At 49.0% G+C, this 16,873-nt stretch overlaps 2 protein-coding genes across 3 annotated transcripts; both read right to left on the bottom strand.

The window, feature by feature from the left end:
- Window positions 1–301: 301 nt before the first annotated feature.
- On the bottom strand, window positions 302–5,509 carry C1QBP (complement C1q binding protein). The gene is made up of 6 exons (XM_005141385.3): window positions 5,212–5,509; window positions 4,962–5,112; window positions 4,011–4,098; window positions 2,955–3,050; window positions 2,023–2,145; window positions 302–736 (listed from the first exon to the last, which is right to left on the bottom strand). Exons 1-6 carry the CDS (start codon window positions 5,480–5,482, stop codon window positions 587–589), a joined length of 879 nt encoding a protein of 292 aa, XP_005141442.3. The 5' UTR covers window positions 5,483–5,509; the 3' UTR covers window positions 302–586.
- A 1,230-nt stretch (window positions 5,510–6,739) lies between these two features.
- On the bottom strand, window positions 6,740–16,802 carry DHX33 (DEAH-box helicase 33). 2 transcript variants are annotated; one of them, XM_005141372.3, is made up of 13 exons: window positions 16,739–16,802; window positions 15,494–16,093; window positions 15,174–15,334; window positions 14,250–14,477; window positions 13,439–13,609; window positions 12,528–12,713; window positions 11,731–11,842; window positions 11,189–11,348; window positions 10,686–10,774; window positions 10,006–10,133; window positions 9,242–9,445; window positions 8,451–8,537; window positions 6,740–7,428 (listed from the first exon to the last, which is right to left on the bottom strand). In XM_005141372.3, exons 2-13 carry the CDS (start codon window positions 16,056–16,058, stop codon window positions 7,120–7,122), a joined length of 2,400 nt encoding a protein of 799 aa, XP_005141429.3. In that variant the 5' UTR covers window positions 16,059–16,093; window positions 16,739–16,802; the 3' UTR covers window positions 6,740–7,119. The 2 variants fall into 2 exon arrangements, with proteins under 2 accessions (XP_005141429.3, XP_030910989.2); XM_031055129.2 differs by lacking the exon at window positions 16,739–16,802 and having other exon boundaries at window positions 6,740–7,468; window positions 15,494–16,649.
- Between the last annotated feature and the right edge of the window lie 71 nt (window positions 16,803–16,873).

The following is a 16,873-nucleotide window of genomic DNA, read 5'->3' as shown; positions in this document are numbered from 1 at the left end:
TTTAGAAACACTCCTTGGACATGATGCTTAAGACCCTGAATTCTGTTTCTTGACAGACAGCCAGCAAAGATCCCTAGAATGAGATTCATGTCCATAATTAGCACTGCTTGGCCAGCAGCACTCCTACAGACACAGCTCTGCCACACTGCATGGTTGGAGGTTCTTGAGTAGCTCTCCCCAGAGAAAATGCTGTATCAGCAGACCCACAGCTCTGTGAGCAGCTGTACTAACACCAGCATCAGTTTTAGGGCCGTTCTGGGCAACAAAGGTGGAGCAGGAAGAAGAGAAACCACCGGTTTTTTTCAGTGATATGTTGAACTGATTTTATTCTTCACATTTATCCTTAATTGTACAAAACCCACCAAGCAGGGTGAGGCAATTCTGGACCGTTTATGTCAGAGAGAGAACTTTATCAGGGCTGCAACATAAATACAAATACCTAAATACAAGTGAGAATCCTTTTTTCCCATCCTCCAAATTCAACGTTACTTACTCTCCATATCTGTTGTGAAGATATATTTGGGTGTTGCTGCCTGGTGCAGTGCTGTGGAATACCCACACTTGAAGGCAAGTTTCCTAGTTTAACCTACTGACATTTCACAAAGCTTTTAAGGTCTTCAAGGAATTTGATGTACTCCTGGTGCTCCAGTGCAGTGCTGAGCTCTATTAACTCATCAGCAAATGTGTTGTCCACTCCTCGATCAGCCAGGAAATCCATTAAGTGATCATACAGAGCCTGGAAACAAGAACAGGAAACTTTCCTTAGCAGAGCCCACCTGGGTAGGGGTTGCTCTTAAAATATCCCGTGACAGCTGGCATTTATCCCAGGAAGATCAGGCCCACCTCCTACAGGAGACTACACAGCTCCCATCCCCTTTGGGCAGGCCTGGCCTTGGGTGAAATGTGTGCAGGGATGTGGCCATGAACAGGCCATCCAAATCCTGTGTGTACACCCAAAGCCAACATGACAAATGAGCTGCACCCTGGAGATGATCCGCTGACCCTAGTCAGCAGGTAGAGGCTGCCAAGATTACACACTCTACTTGTCCCCTCTATATAGCACCATGGCCCTGGGGGTGAATGGTCCTAACAGTGTCTGTAAAGGGTGGATTCTGATGTAAATATGTGAAAGACAAAGTCTTTTACAATCATCAACTCCTTGTTTCTTTCTAATCCTGCTTAACTGCTGCAGCTCCAGCACATTAATGCTTGGGGGTTCCCCCCTTGCTCCTCAGGAGAGCAGATTCATGTTGGCTGCTTACTGCAGTCATAGTAATACCTGTCCTGTGTTTCTTGGTCTGTTGTGGTTTTTTTTTGAACAGACCAATATTACTGAGCAAATGATTCATTTTGGACTTCTGCAATCTGGGAACATCACAAATAATACACATTTGTAATTGATTTTCTGTCTCAAGTCAGAGAGAGGAGAAGAAATAAGCAGCATGCAATGTTGTAGAGCATGCTAACCCACTTTAACGTAAGTGCTTCCCAAAGAGATACACACCAGGATTGAAGTTTTAACCATACACAGCCTCCAACTATGATTTAAGCTTTTGAAAGCCTGGCACTGAGAACATAGGAACAGATGCCAGATTCTTGGGCATGTCAGGTTTTAGTGTCACAACTATAAAAACATACCTGGAAACCCCACAAAACAAAGGTGAGCATGTGGCATCTGATAAGCTATGCTGTTAAACACGCAGACCAGAATGTGTCTGAGCAAATGTCAAAGCATCTCTGAAGTGTTATAGAGCTGCTGGGAAATCAACCTATGAAGCCTGGATCAGAACAAGCTTAAACGTGTGTCTGTTGGGAATGCAACCAGCAATGCAAGACTGCTGGGACCACCAAACAACCCTCAGCTTGCAGGAGAACCACGTCATGAGAGCTGGGGTAGAGTGGAGGAATCCCTGTCTCAGATATCCAGGACAGGCTTCATCCATAGCCCTGGAGCAAAAGGACAGCCAGGAGAGGCAAGTGCAAGTGCCCTGGCCAGCCTGTGGCTCTGCTGGCAGCACTCACCCAATCAAGCGAGTCCGTGTTGAGGGTGTAGTTGGTGTCCTTCCAGTCTGATTCTCCAGTGGGCTGAAAACTGACCTCCCGGATTGTGAAAATGTCACTTTCTTCCTCTCCTTCACTTCCAATCTGAAACAGGAAATGAGAGGAGAGGTGTACAATCAGCTCTTCTTACCAGGCACCTTCAGCCATCTCATCCCAAACTGAGGAATACTGCACCGCAGGCAAAAACCCAAGACAAGCAGTAAAGCTGTGCTGCTCCCCTCTCAACACGTGCCTATGAAGACAAGCACAGACACTCAGCAGAACAGATCACCTAAGGAGAGGTCAGGCCATGAGCTCAAGCTGCCAGAAACAACCCTGTGTGTGATTCTAATCCATCTCACACATCTGCCCACCCTCTGTCCGCTACAGCTGGCTGCATGAATGATCTGCTATGGTTTACAAAGTAAACCACAAAGATCAGTGCAAATCAAAGCCCCCAATTTTATCCCCTTCCCCCCTTTCTAATCCCTCTTCTTTGTGACCCCTCACAACAATGAGACTTGCAAGTTACTGACACACTGTATTAAATACTTCTTGTTTTGGCCATCCTAGTTCACCCCTCTCAAGCTGCCACGCTCTTCAAGTTAAGCTGTCCCTCCCTTCTCTAATGTAATGTAATCAACAGGTTGACAAGCAGCCGAAACACCACGTTATGAGTTAGGCAATGGAACATCTCCTCCCCAAAGAGTGGTTTCTGGCAAACGCAAAGCTGGTTTTTGTGTTTAAAAAACATTCAAGAGGGGCTGTCTTTTCTGCAGATCCAGAAAAGCAAGAGGCTGTAAAGAGCAGTTCGATTCAGTAGAGCACAATTACACCACAGTCAAGCATGAAACATGCAGCAAATCACAGCCCGGAGCTGGCTACAGGTGTGACACAACCAGTGTGATACCCACCTCATCTTCAGGGTAATGGCAGTCAAGAACAAGGGTCTGTTTTGTATCATCTTTTATTACTTCCACAACAAAGTTTGGAGTTGATGTAAGATCAGGCTAAATAAGAGAACAGTTGCATCAGCACTGGAATCTGAACAGGAGCCAAAGCAGCAGTCACAGTACAGCACAACACACAGCCCATCCTGCACATGTTCCCAACCCTCAGCTCCTTCTGGAGTCTGTGACCTGGCCAGGACAACCCAAACTTCCTTCACCACCTCACCAACATCCCTTGCCTCGTTCAGCATCAGTGTCACTGCAGATGAAGCATCTGCCCAAGTTATATTGCTCCTTTACAGTTTTTACCAGTATTTTTACTAACAGGAGTTTTACTAAGCAGGAGTGAGACACTTGTGACCAACAAAGTTCCATAAGTGAAGTCCTGTGAATAGCTTTGGGTCTCCTTGATGTTGCCTGCCAGCACCAGGACTTGCACTAAGTGCAAACCACAGTATTTACTGCATGGGATTGCAAAGGCAAAAGATCCCACACTGGTTTTGGTTGAAGGGACCTTAAAGCTCTTCCAGTTCCAATGTCCTGCCATGGGCAGGAACACCTTCCACTAAAGCAAGCTGCTCCAAGCCCGTGTCCAAGCTGGCCTTGTACACCCTCCAGGGATGGGGCAGCCACAGCTTCTCTGGGCACCCTGTGCCAGTGCCTCAGCACCCTCACATGAAGTACTTCTGCCTAAGAGCTCATCTCAATCTCCTAGCTAGCAGGTTAAAGTCGTTCCCCCTTTTTCCTTCCCTATGTGCCCTTCCAAAAAGCTCCTCTCCAACCTTTCTCTCAGCCCCTTCTGGTGCTGGAAGGCTGCTCTAAGGTCTGAGTTCCTCTCATTTCTCCTTATAGATACCTCTTGATCTGCTCTGCCTTTCTGCTGCAAAGAGGAAGGTCACAGCCAAGTGACAGATAACCCAAGAAAATCTTTATTTTGTGACTTAATGTTCCCAAATACCAAGAGATATCCACCTTCCCTCTGTGTACCCATCACTGAAGTGCACATCAAGACCAAGTTACCTCCTGCTCATCTGCTTTCTGCCCTTCTTGTGGTTCATCATCTGCTGAGGGTGGAATGCTGTTATTGATGTTGAATGTCACCGTTATCCTGCAGAAGAACCAGACGCAGTTACTACTGAGCACACTCAAAAGGCACCCATCAGAATCTCTTGTCTGAAGCTCCTGTTGCAGGGATGGTGTTTCTAGTGCTGAGTTCACACACCGGGAGCACAACCAGGTACTGCAGTTTGCAGATGCTCATGTGAATGGAGCTGGATCTCACCCACCCTCAGAACTTATTATCAAGTTTTACTGAACTACTAGTTTTAACTGCAGGGAACTTTGTAGCACACGATAAAGTAGCAACTTCGTGTTAAACAAAAAGTGCCTTTGACTCAAGGTGGTAGAACAAAGCTCCTCTGCAACATCCACTTTGCAGACAGGACACAGTGATATAGGCTCATCGAATAGTTTGGGTTGAAGGGACCTTAAAGCTCCTCCAGCTCCAACCCCTGCCACGGGCAGGGACCCCTTCCACTGGAGCAGCTGCTCCAAGCCCTGTGTCCAACCTGGCCTTGAACACTGCCAGGGATGGGGCAGCCACAGCTTCTCTGGGCACCCTGTGCCAGCGCCTCAGCACCCTCACAGGCAACAGCTTCTGCCTCAGAGCTCAGCTCAGTCTCCCCTGTTCTGGCAGGTTCAAGCCATTCCCCTTGGCCTGTCCCTACAGGCCCTTGTCCCAAGCCCCTCTCCAGCTTTCCTGCAGCCCCTTTAGGCACTGGAGCTGCTCTCAGGTCTCCCCTTCAGGAGCCTTCTCTTGTCCAGGTTGCCCCAGCCCAGCTCTCTCAGCCTGGCTCCAGAGCAGAGCTGCTCCAGCCCTCGCAGCAGCTCCATGGCCTCCTCTGGACAGGAAGCAACAGAGCACAAGGACAAACCTGGGCGCTGTTACCGCACTCCCCAGCCCTCACTCACTTCTCGCCGGGGACCTTCCGCAGCAGCTTGGCCTCGGTGCCGAGCACCTCCAGCTCCCACCCTCCGGACACCTTGGGCAGAGCCTTGTGCTTCTGGATCTTCTTCTCCTCCTTGATCTCATCGCTCAGGAACTGCGCGAAGGCCTTGTCTCCTGGCGGCAAATGGCGGGGCATGAGGCACGGCCACCACGTGCGGCGCACGGGATGGGGTCGCGCACGTGTTCCCTCCCCCGGTCCCGTCCCCCGCTCACCCTCGGTGTGCAGCCCACCACACCCGCAGCACACACCGCCGGCCGAGCCCCGCCGCGGCCGCAGCAGCGCCGTCCGCCCCCCGCCGCCGCCGGGGCCCAGGTGCCACAGAGAGCGCGCCAGGGGCGGAGCGAAGCAGGGCAGCGGCAGGAGGGAGCGGGGAGAGGCCGAGGAGATGGAGGAGATGGAGGAGGAGGAGAAGGGAAGGAGGCGGCGGGGCGGGGGGCGCAGCGCCGGGCGCAGCGCGGCGCGCAGGACCTTGCTGAGCAGCATGGTGCGGTGCGGGCGGTGCGCAGAGGTGGGGCGGGCAGAGGACACCGCCGGCCCCGGAACACAGACCCGCTTCCGGCCACCCCCCCCCTCCAGCCCGGCGGCCCCCGCGGCGGTGCGAAGGTCAGGGGTTCGAGTCCCGGCCCCGGCAAAAGTCTGAAATGAAAACCCAGGTTTAAAGAGGAGGCCGGGGCAGGGACGGCACCGGGAGCACCGGGACTGGCCCAGGGGAGGCCGGGGCAGGGGTGAAGGCGCAAAGACAGTATTAAGGATGTGGGAATAATATTGAGGCTTCTCTCTTGGCTGCAGGATGAAACAGGAGTGGATGGTGAGAGCTTCAGTGCTGTACATCAACACTCTGTTGTTGTACAGTGTGGGCACTGAGCCTTCTGCAGCTTACCCGGAAAAAGCAGGAATGACTTTTGTGTTTTTTTTCTCCTTTGGCAATAACTATTTTAGAGGGAGGACTGACCAAGGCAAACTCTTTGCTGGCACTATTGCCCTCTGTTGAGTAGAAGCACAAAAGGCCCATTGCTGCTCACTGTAGTAGGAGTGCATCCATACCTCATCACAACCATATCCACCCCTCCATCACATCCAGCTTCCAGGTAACAAACCATCACCCAGGCCCTGGTTTTCTGCCACCACGTCTCTATTTTGCTGTCCTGGGTTCAGCGGTAGCAGTCATTTAAGCCACGACATTTGGGAAAAACTATGCAAATCAGTTCTAAATAAAACCCCTTCCCTCTCTTAACCAGACTGTTCCATTAGACTGCCCAAACAAAATGGCCATTACATTTCATATACATTACATATTGTATATTTCATATTACATTTTCCCCCAGAGCTGCAAAGTCTGTAAACCCAAGAAATAGACGCAGTGCTTTAATAATTCCCTGCAATTCAAGTGAGAACAACTGAAATAGCTGCACACTGGAAATACCAACCCAAAAGGGCCCAGCTTACAAGCACAGAAGTAGCAAGTTTCACCTGTGCCCGCTCACCTCTTCTTTTTCCTTCTCTTCAAACCACCAGAGAAAAACACTGCAAAGAGGCACAACAAAGGGATGTGTGTCCATCTCCAACACACACCTGCAGACATCCAGGATCACCCTGCCTAGGAACAGGCCATTACTGGACTTTATGTGGTCCCAAGATAGCAAACATGACAAGAAGGCAGGAAGATGACAGATGAGGTAAAAGACTAGCACCTCCATTCTAGAAACAGTTAAAAGAGGCTTTTTTTCCTATATGTAGACATTTACAACTTGCTTCATTTATTTACTGCAGGAAAAGCTGCTGAGGATACAAACACAATCATAAAATATACCAAGAGTACTCTTAGGGTTTTATTTCTTTATCCACAAGCCTGTTAAAAACTGCAATCTGATACCAGCTCCTCTCTCCCCTCCTGGGATAGATTTATCCCACACCCTCTACACAGAGCACGCTCCCCTTTTAGAGCTCACCTGTTAAAAGGATGATTGCTCTAAGCCACAGACACTGGTGAGGTCTGTCCCTTACAAAGCACTTTTCCTCTAAGGTTTTGATGTAGGCAAAGCTCCACCATTCCCATCCGTTCATTACAAACCAAAACCCAGTCCTGCAATGCCCAGACCTGCTGGTGCCAGACCCACAGCTCAGTTCTTGGCCACTTGGAGCTTCCGGCGGAAGTAGTCAGGCGCTGCATCATAGAGCCAGTCCGCGTCCACCACGCACAGGTCCCGCATGTAGCACTTGTTGGTGTGGACCAGCCCGTTGTACACCACGCAGGCTGGCTTGCAGTGGAAGAGCACAGAGGAAGGGTGGATGGCCACTGCCTGGTGGGAATCCACGGTGCGGTAGGAGCCATCCGGCTGCAGCTCCGCCGCATTCATGAAGAGGCTGTGGGCCAGGCAGCGGCGGATGTTCCCAGTGTCCAAGTGGGAGGACTCGATGGGCATTGAGAGCTGTGCAGCAGAGACAGACACACAAGTGTCTACACAGACCCTTGTGGGGAAACACAGCCCTTTAGTGGGCTTCTGAGACCACTAATACTGCATCAGAAATCCTGCCAGCATGGGGAATAGCCACAGCTCGGTCAGGTGTGGAGGTTTAGAGGCAGAGCAGCCAGGATGCTTGGATCACAGAGATGTGTCTTTCCCAGATGCTAGAGGATCCCGATGAGCTGGCAGTGCTGGAGGAGATCCAGCAAGAACTGATCTTGCAAGGTAAAGACACTACATGTTTTCTGACTCCTATTTGATCTTTACTGTTCCTCCTTTGTAATCCAAACCAGCTGAGGCTGCACTCCTTGGTTCTTGGAGCCCACCTGCTATAGGCCTCTGTAGCCTCTCTAATGCACTGAAACCCTTTTAGACAATTCAAATGGCATTTTAAGGTCTGTGAGAAGCTAGTAAGAGAGGAGAGCACAGAAACAGCCTAATAGGAAGCAAAACATAAGCTGCAAAATGGATCAAGACTGTTCTTCCGGGAGTCGGTTTTAGACCAAGGAGCACTTGCAGCAGGACAGAGGTGGCTCCCATGTCACACACAGACTGTGAGCACTTCAGCAGCAGCTCCCACACTGTACCTGATGCTCTGTGACTGGCAGGAATGGTGTTGATGTGAAAGCCGTTGTTAAATCGAAGGCCTGACTCTGAGAAGGCAGCCAGCACGAGCTGCAGAGCCTCACATCACCCAGCAGTGCACGCAGCACAGTTGCATCCACACTCCAGCAGCAAACTCCTTAGGGAAAAACTTCATCCATCCAAGACAGTTTCCCAGAGCTTCCCCTCCCTCTTTACCTCTCCTCAACCCACTGAGCCTCCCCCAGCTCTGAGATTTTGGGATGCAGCTGCACAGTCAGGAATTTTACTAGACTATGCATGGGAGACTGAGAACAAACCCACATTTTCCCACTCCTGGGACTTGATGCATAGCAAAATCAGCCCGAGGACAAACAGAGAAATACAGCATGGCAACAAATTACCTTCACACAGATGTCTCTGAGCTGAGCTCTGACGTCTGACACAAGCATCATGTTCCTGCTGTTGATGAAGTTCTCTCTGCACCATCCCTGCAGCAGAGATACTGGGAGTTAGAAGGGGCCATTTCTTCACCCTGAAAGCATGAATCCTCCAAACACACAACCTCTCTCTCAGAGGAACGGTGCTAACCCATTTCCTGGCCACATTTCTACCTCTGTCTACTCCCCTCTGTCTAAACATTGCTAAAAACCAGCATACTGTTGTTCTCTTCCCACTCAGAATTGCTCTGCAAGGCCACCGAGTGCTGTGAAATAGCACTTGCTATCCAACAGGTGGGGAAAAGTGGTCACCTGAGAATGACAGATGCTGCAAGGAATGGGGAACATGAGCCTAGAGATCCCCAAATCAAACGGAGAAGTCTATAGGGTAGGACAAATCGAAATCTGCTTGACAACACACACAGTGTTTTTGCAATGAATCCTGCCAAAGAGCACGTCTAGGTATTTATCAGAAAGTCTCAACACTCTCCCACTCCTTCCCATTTCCAGCTGGAATCAGGGGAAGAAGAGACCTGGCTCTGCTTCAGAACTGGCTTCAGAAAGCTTTGATAACCAGTTTTGCTACAGCTTTCTGGAGAAACCTTAGGCACTTGAACAGCTTTCTCCAGTTATCCACTTGTAAAGGATGCACACTGCATCAACCATGAAGGATGCAGATGCCACTCTGCTGTATGCCAAAAGGGCTCCTCACCATTATGAGCCCAGCCAGCCCTGGCATCCTCAGAGCATCCTACCTTGTTGCCATTGACATTCCTGAAGGCCCTATAAATGCTGAGCAGGGTAAGATGATCCCCCTCACTGGAGATGAATTTCCTCCTGACGGATTGCACTTCATCCCGCCGGGCAGGGGGATTGTAGAGGACACTGTCCACGGATAACAGTGACACGATGGTCAGGATCTCCTCTGTACAGTGGAACTTGGGGGACAGGAGGATGGTCTGCAAATCACAGAGCAAAACTCGTTTCTGGTCAACCAGATCCACTTCAGACGGGCAGACCCTCCCACTCACTGGAAGCCCAGGTACTTTACCAAGCATTGTTCAGGACAATCTCATAAACATTTAGGCCTAGAGACAACTGTAAATCCTCCTCTGGGCCCATCAAACACCTTTAACTGCAACTGTTGTTCTCTTTCCTGGGACTGGCCATCTTGTATACTGTACAAACACAGCGACTAAGATCAACTACAGCATCAGACACTGCATGAAACTGCTGAACAGTGCTACCAGCAATCCCAGAGATCACAAGGAAATAAACCCCATGCCAGCTTCCAAGGGGCAAGAGAAAGGAATTATCTTTTAAAAAACCCTCCCTGAATTAAATGTCAAATGACAACTAAACCAGCACAGTTGCTGTAAATAAAGCTGTGCTTCATTCACATATGGCAAATATACTGGTACAGGTGCAGTCACCCCAGATTCCAGACCTTGTTTAAGAAGTTTGAAAGAGAAATGCCAATGGAATTGGGAAGAGTACATGAGATTTCTACAGTTTTTACCTTAGAGAACTTTGGTTCCAGTGGAAAAGCTGCCATCTTCCTTCCCAGGGGGGTCAGGACAAGCTGATTGTCCTTTTGTTCCACAGCTCCCATCAGGACCAGCTGCTCAATCGCTGCTTGAATAGCCTCTGTCAAAAGAAGGATGTTCAGGCTGTGAGACCTCCTGGCAGGGAAGTGAAGGATCAGCTGGTACCATCACTACCTCTTTCCCCTTCTCCTGGCCACAGGGACAAGGAGTTCCTATTTAGACAAATTAGTGCCCTTGTGGTTTATCCCCCTCCATCCAGAACAATCACCTTTTCCAATTTCAGTGGCAAAACTAAAGCCACCATCTCCAGCTTTGAGCAGAGGCTGAGTGAGATCCCCTGCAGCTTTCCTTGGCAGCCATAGCACACCTTTGTGGGTTTTATGACTCAAAGCTGCTCCCTACTCTGTTTGGAAGCTGGACTCTCCTGCTCTCTGCCATAATCATGGCTGCTCTGATGAGACTGAGTACAATCAATGAGCTAGATGAATCTGAGCCTTCGGGACCACCAGGAGAAGATGTAGCTTCTCCTTCAGAGCTCTGACCTTTCACACTCCATCTTCTGCAGCTGGACTGCAGACACTCTTTTAAAGCAATTTCTCAGTGACTCATTCATCATTTTCTTCCATGGCTGCCTTTGTACTCACTTACTTACCAGGAGATGGTTTGGACATGAAGTCAAAGGTGAGTACGCTGGGAATTCTCAGGGCCAGGAGCTGAAGCATCACACTGGACAGATTACACCTGCATAGTCACAAAAACCAGCTGTGATTGTTTTTCCTTTATTATTATCTTCTTTTTTTCAGTTGCCTGTAAGCTGAGATAGAGCCCTCAGACCTGTGCTGCAACTTGACAGAGACTAGTCCTGTGCTGGCTGGTGAAGCTTTACTTCCTAAACCAGGAAGGGTAAGAAGTGAGTCCAAGATCTGGAGGAAAAGTCAAGAGAGCTTTTGGCCATGTGTGTGCCAGAGTGCCCATGGCTCAGACCCAACTGTCCCTGAGCAAATGCATCCTAATTTTTCTATTCTGCCTCTACAGTTGTTTTTTTCTTAAAAGCCATCCCATTAGACCCTAGATCCAGTTTTGCTGTTCAGTTCTTTAACAGTACATAAAAGAAGTGTGGTAAGAAGTGTGATAGTAGCAGGGTTTTGTCCTCACCTCTGTATCTCGGGTATTGTCATCTGGTTCAGCTTCTCAAAGTCATTCTCTGTATAGAGCCGGTAACAGATCCCACTGTCCTCTCTCCCTGCCCTCCCTGTGCGTTGCCAAGCCTGGGCCTTTGACACCCACTGAACTGCCAACACTTCCAGACCAGTTTCTGTGTATGGAAAAGCATCACTTCAGTCAATGTTTATGTAGTGCACAGCTTTGAAACCAGGTCAGGTTAACAACAGAACATCCCAGGGCCTGCCATCCAAATACTGCTCGGATTTCACTTGGTTTAGCACACTGAAGCAAAGCTAATTATCACATACTGTGTCCATGAAGAGGAGATTCGTATCTGACAGATTTTTACATCCACATGACTGGCACTCAAAAAACCAACCAAAAACCACCACCAAAACCCACACTTAAATGCTGACATACTAATTCAGACAGTGCAGAGGGTGTTTCAAATCAGCTCTCAGTGGGGCTCATTGCCTCAACTAACTGCTACAAAATTGAAAACAATCTCTGCACTGTTCCTTAGGTTTTCTCACCAGGTCTGTACTTCTTTGCTTTGACCATGCCTGTGTCCACAACATATTTTATTCCCGGAATGGTGATGGAGGTTTCTGCGATGTTGGTGGACAGGATCACTTTGCGACCGTCCTGGAAGGAAGAGCAGACTAAAGCCAGTCACAAACCACCTTAGATGAGCAGCAATGAAGAAGTGCTGCTACTTTGGCCAGCATGGGTCAAGCCTACTTATCACTGCAGCATGTTAAGAGTACATACTATGCCAGCTCTTGTAAATTAAGATAACCTGTAGTTCCTATCAGTTCCAAAAACATGTGCTTACACTTGTGGTAAAATACACCATCCAGGACAGATGTTATCACTATGTCTTTAAACCATTTGGTTTCATTTCTGATACAAGAGCTGGATTCTTGCTGAACAGGTACAAAAGGGCCTGCGGCAGCACAATATCTTTTTCTTATAGCCCTGCAATACGCCTGGGGTTTTAGCTTTCTTAGTGTTTTGTCCAATAACTGCTGTAGCTTTTTTGTAATATGGACATAAACTTTTCATGAAATAGGGAAAATTTTAATGCCTCTGCCATTTTCACTCCCTAATTCTTCCTTCTTTTTATAATCCCAGATGACTTATATGCACCAGTTAATGCCATTCCAGCTGCACTGTCTCGTATCATACTGGAACCATTCAGCCTAATACTACTGGACAGTGGAGACTGACTTATGATCAGTACAGACTGCTTTAACCCTTTAAATCCCACATTTTGTTCCAAACAGTACTGCAAGCAAACTCTTCCTGTTTACCCATCACATCCCCTCACCTTGGGGGCAGCCCGAAAGATGCGATGTTGTTGAGAGTAGGGCAGAGAAGCATAAAGAGGTATCACCATCATCTGTGGGCAGCCATCAGGGAGATGCTTGGCAATGTCTCGGCAGGTTTTGGTCATTGCTTCAATTTCTTCCTGACCGGTCAGAAACACCAGGATGTCCTGAGAAGAGGGTGCTTCCTGGAGCCAGAGGAGGAAGCAAGTGAGACGTGAAGATGATTTGGATAGGGAGGGAGAACTGAGATAGTAATGAGATCTTGTCATGAGATGTTGTCCTGAGAGCCAGTCAGCAAAGCAGCTAAGGAAGAAAAGAGACACACATGGTGCAAGGTGTGCGACAGTCTTAAGCTCCCAATGGATTCAACAGAGTGAGGAGTAAACTGCGTTTTGCAGGTTTCAGTCTTAAGAGAATGGAGGAAGTGCTTGAAGTCACATCTCTGTTTCATGAAATAACTGTCCAGGATGTGCAAAGGAGAGCCAGCAAGCACCCTGGCAGATCTGCATACAAACATTTAGTCACAAAATGTCTACTGTCATTTGAACAGATTTCTATCTGCTCTGCAGTTACACTTTGACAGTAAATGAGAATCATCTTCATGCTACTGTTAGTTTATACCTGGACTTCCCCCCACAACCCAGTGCCCTTTATAGTTCACCAGTTCCAATCCTTATTTTCACTTTTGGAATAACACTGGCATTTGTTAACCCCTCCCTTAAGCCAATCCAAATTCACTAACTCAGCATGATCCCCAACTATCCACTTTTCCCAGAGAATACACCTCAGGAACATCTCCAATTTGGCAGCAGCAAGCTCACACCATCTTTTCTTCCCCAGCAGCCTGTAAGCCTCACCAGTCAACAATCCATGGCCCTAGAGAGGCACAATCCTGATGAGACAGCCCTACCTGGTGGATTTGGAAGACTGTCACCAATGCTGCTTGCAGGTAATCACTCTGAGGCTGTTTGGTGTAAAAGACCTGAATGGGATGCTGCCTGCCTTCTAAATAGAGAACAGGAGCTCCATTGAAGTACTCAGAGAACAGGTCAACATCCATCGTTGCTGACATGACGATCACCTTCAATAGGAGCATAAGATAGGTTACGCAATTTTGATCCAGTCAGGATTAGCCAAAGATCAGCTCCAAGAGACTGAGATGTATGTTGAGAACAGCAGAAAACATACAGAGTTTGTGAGAGAAGAGTGATCTTTCCTTACTGAAGCCATCAGCTTTGGTATCACACACGGGTAAATATGTTGGTATGATAAAATAAGCAAAGGTGTGTTAAAATTCTGACACTCAAGAAAGAGAGCTGATACCCACAAAGCTATGCTGCAGAGTGGTCTGTTAAATAAAGCTGTGCTGGGACCCTACCAGTCCCTTTTACACCTTCCCCAACAAAACCAACACGTTTTCACACACTTCATCATGTACTCACACAAATTCATTACACATCCACCCAACACACATGTGCAATCTCCTTCCCCATTGTGAGCATGTCATACAGCTGTCATATAGGGGCTCTAAGGAAAAAGGGCACCATGGAGGTGACCAGATAGTTTGTTCAGATGTGTCATATCAGGCCCAGACATCATAAGCTGGCCACCCTTAAATACTGAGACTTAAAAGGACCTCTTGAAACACAGAGTCAAGGCTGATATTTCAAATGCTTTGGCAAGTCCCAGCTCAAGATCAAGCCCCAGGCCCTGCCACATACTTTTAGTGGCAGCTTGCCCAGTTGCTTTCGTTTCTTTTGTGCAGCTTTCACCACTCCAAAGAGCACATCGGTGTGGATCGTCCTCTCATGGGCTTCGTCCAGAATGACAACGCTGTACTTCCGCAGCAGGGGGTCTCCAATCGCTTCCCGAAGCAGCATTCCATCTGTTAAAAACTTGATTCTGGTTTCATCAGATGTCAGGTCATCGAAACGGACGCTGTAGCCAACCTACAGGAGTGAATGTTACAGACAGCATAAAGTTACTTGTGTTTCTCATTGGCCTTGTACCACAAAGGAAGACTACAAAGCACTCTGGTAGGACACAGCCAATTGCAACTCCAAGGAGGCTCTCGAAAGTGTAACAGTGTGTTTGCAGTCTGAGAGCAGTTAATCTTGCAAGTCTAATAATCACTCGAAGGATGCTCTCAACACTGTATCCCAATTGGCTTTTTCCCAACCAGAAGTTCATTGCAATTGCCCTGAGTTTCCTTTCCTTCTTCCCCTGATAGAAACTACCCCATGGTCTCCAAAGATTTTAGATAGGGAAGCCTTGATCTCCACTTTTCTCCCACAGATTCACAGGTCTGCATGGATTCATCAGTCTGCTCTCCTTGACAGTGACTTTCAATACAGGGAGCACTGGAAAAGAGTGCAATACTTTCTCTTTTATTCATTAACCAGTATTTTTTTCAACTTGAGGAATGCACAGAATAACCAAGAAGTAAAATACCACAAATACAGAGTCAAATACACCCTATCCATGCCACAACAACATGCAAACAGCCTTTTCTTCCCACTCAGGCATATTATTAAATGAAGACGACCCCCATGGCTGTTTACTATCTTTATCATTAAGCCCTGACACGGCCCCACTGACACTGCAGCACTAAGCTAACTCCCTAAAGATGCTGTGAAACAACCTACCAGTCCTCCCAGTTCTGTCTTCTTCTCATCTGAGACCCTGGTAGCTAAGGCTATTGCTGCTACTCGCCGAGGCTGGGTCACAGCGATGATGCCTTGGCGGCCAATTCCTGCTTCGTAGAGGTACTGAGGGATCTGGGTGGTCTTCCCTGAGCCTGTTTCTCCTGAGGAACACCAAGGGAACAGTTTTTCTTTTAAATACTCTTCATAAACCTCAACGCACAAACTGTCATAACCAATCCACGCTCGGGAGCAAAGCTGTTACCGCTTCACTACACTAACCCGCTGCCCCCCTCCCCAGCCCCGCCGGCTCCGGCACTCACCGATAACCACGGCGCTGTCGAGGCCGCGGACGTGGCCCAGCAGCCGGCCCCGCACCGGGAAGATGGGCAGGCTGCGGCGCTGCTGCTCGACGGGCGGCGGCCCGCGGGGCTGCACGGCCGGCTGGGCTGGCAACACCGCTTTGGGCCGCTTGGCCGGCGGCCCCTCACCGGGCAGCCGCATGGCTCCGGCCGGCCCCGGGACAGCGCCTTTCCGCTGCGACCGCGCACAGGCTGGCGTCACGGGCTGGCGGAGCGGGGCCTGCTGGGAGGTGCAGTGCAGGGCCCACGGTGCCATGGCCGGGCACGGAGCAGGCAGCGGCTGCCGCGGGGAAACCCGGCCTGCAGAGCCCAGACCCCCGAGGATCTGCAGGGAGTGTCTGAGAGAGGCGGGTTTGCCACCCACGGCATTCCCGTTTACGAGCTGCTGGCACGAAGCTGTACTCGGCACCTGCCAGGCTGCCCCTGGAATGCTGTGCTCATTACTGGTCCCGACTCTGCAAAGAGGTGGGCAGGCTGAAGAGTCCAGAGAAGAGCCACAGAGATGATCCAAGGACTGGTCAGCCATGTGAGGAATGGCTGAGAGAACTGGGTTTGTTCAGCCTAGAAAAGAGAAGGCTTAGAGGAAAACTTATCACCATGTTCCAGTATTTAAAGTGGCTCTACAGAAAAGATGGAGACTCTCTTTTTACAAGGAATCCCATGAAAAGATACGGGGTGATGGGTATAAGTTACTCCTGGGGAGATTCCAAATGCACACAAGAGGGAAATTTTCCACAGAGCAAGCAGCCACTGGAATAACCTCCCCAGGGAAGTGGTGGATTCCCCAAGGTTGGTTACTGTTACGATTTGGCCGGACAGGGTGCTGGAACATCCAGTCTAGGTCATGCTTTGACAAGGTTGGACCAGATGATCCCTGAGGTTATTTCATAGCATTATAGAATACCAGGTTGAAGAGATCTCCAACATCCCAAATGGCTGAGGATGTACCCTCCAAAGAGGAAGCTGGTATTTAAAAAACACTTCTTTGGGGGACAGGCTGCCCAAGAGTGGTTTCAAGAGCAATTAAAGCCCAGGTGAGTCAGTAATCTGCCAGCAAGAGTCAACTTTGTCCTGTGATACAAGAACATATAAAAGTTCCTCCCAGATGTGGATGTGTGGATGCTATGGCATTACTCTGTAAAGAGAAGAGTAGAAGGCAGCATGTAAGGAAAAGAGCTTTGGCAGAGCGAGGACAAGTGATCTTACCAGCACATGACTTGAGCAGCCATCCTCAGGCAGGGGCACAACACTACTCCAACAGTCAGGCTCTAGATTTACAGAAGGTTTTATCCCAGCAGCAGGGGTGTCTTTTCTCTCTATCCCCTTACATCTCACACATCT

The sequence above is a fragment of the Melopsittacus undulatus genome, chromosome 13, assembly GCF_012275295.1.
Source record: "Melopsittacus undulatus isolate bMelUnd1 chromosome 13, bMelUnd1.mat.Z, whole genome shotgun sequence".
Lineage (NCBI taxonomy): Eukaryota > Metazoa > Chordata > Aves > Psittaciformes > Psittaculidae > Melopsittacus > Melopsittacus undulatus.
This window is presented reverse-complemented; position numbering and strand designations above follow the sequence as displayed.

Excerpts from the sequence above, each read along its gene's own strand:
- C1QBP (XM_005141385.3), bottom strand. The coding sequence starts at position 5,482 with ATGCTGCTCAGCAAGGTCCTGCGCGCCGCGCTGCGCCCGGCGCTGCGC. Across the intron at positions 4,099-4,961 it reads CGGAAGGTCCCCGGCGAGAA|GATAACGGTGACATTCAACA; the intron begins GTGAGTGAGGGC and ends GTTCTTCTGCAG. Across the intron at positions 3,051-4,010 it reads AGAAAGCAGATGAGCAGGAG|CCTGATCTTACATCAACTCC; the intron begins GTAACTTGGTCT and ends TCTCTTATTTAG.
- DHX33 (XM_005141372.3), bottom strand. The coding sequence starts at position 16,058 with ATGGCTGACCAGTCCTTGGATCATCTCTGTGGCTCTTCTCTGGACTCT. Across the intron at positions 9,446-10,005 it reads TGGAACCAAAGTTCTCTAAG|ACCATCCTCCTGTCCCCCAA; the intron begins GTAAAAACTGTA and ends TGTGATTTGCAG. Across the intron at positions 8,538-9,241 it reads GGAATGTCAATGGCAACAAG|GGATGGTGCAGAGAGAACTT; the intron begins GTAGGATGCTCT and ends TCTCTGCTGCAG.